Below are 501 nucleotides of genomic sequence, written 5' to 3' on the forward strand. Positions count from 1 at the left end.
AAAAAAAAAAATTCAATTATACATTTTATTTAAATGGTGGATATATTTCTCAAAACATCAATGAAAACTCTATTAGGCATAATTCAAGTACAAGGAATTAAGCATTTGGATTGTAAAGAGCGAGTTGGCAGGCTTGCGCCGCATAGGACCTGTAATAAACCTGATGGTGCCATATTGTGTGACCGAAATTGCGTAAAAGAAGGTTATAACACAGGAAAATGTGTAATGAAAGGAACAAGCAAAAATTGCATCTGCACCATGTAAGGGAACAAGCAAAATTTGCACATGCACCGCTAAAGACTTCCATGCTCTCAAATACTAAAGGTCTCATCGAAAATGGAAATCGGTGCTTCGTTTTTTTGTGTGTGTTTTCTTTGCTGTTTTAATTCTTTTTACATGTTATTTCTATTTTAAAATCTTATTATATAAAATATGGTTTCAAAAATTATTAATTCACCGGATCATGACATGTGTCAAATTATTAATCTGAGATTTTGACAT

General features: G+C 31.9%; 1 protein-coding gene across 1 annotated transcript; it reads left to right on the top strand.

The window, feature by feature from the left end:
* The first annotated feature begins 40 nt into the window (after nucleotides 1-40).
* LOC109131853 (defensin-like protein 41) lies at nucleotides 41-387 on the top strand. Its single transcript, XM_019243032.1, has one exon. The coding sequence runs from the start codon at nucleotides 61-63 to the stop codon at nucleotides 262-264; it is 204 nt and encodes a 67-aa protein (XP_019098577.1). The 5' UTR covers nucleotides 41-60; the 3' UTR covers nucleotides 265-387.
* Nucleotides 388-501: the final 114 nt, after the last annotated feature.

This window comes from Camelina sativa, unplaced genomic scaffold (genome assembly GCF_000633955.1).
Source record: "Camelina sativa cultivar DH55 unplaced genomic scaffold, Cs unpScaffold06533, whole genome shotgun sequence".
Classification (NCBI taxonomy): Eukaryota; Viridiplantae; Streptophyta; class Magnoliopsida; order Brassicales; family Brassicaceae; genus Camelina; species Camelina sativa.

What these genes read in the sequence shown, in the direction of transcription:
- LOC109131853 (XM_019243032.1), top strand. Translation starts at nt 61, where the DNA reads ATGAAAACTCTATTAGGCATAATTCAAGTACAAGGAATTAAGCATTTG.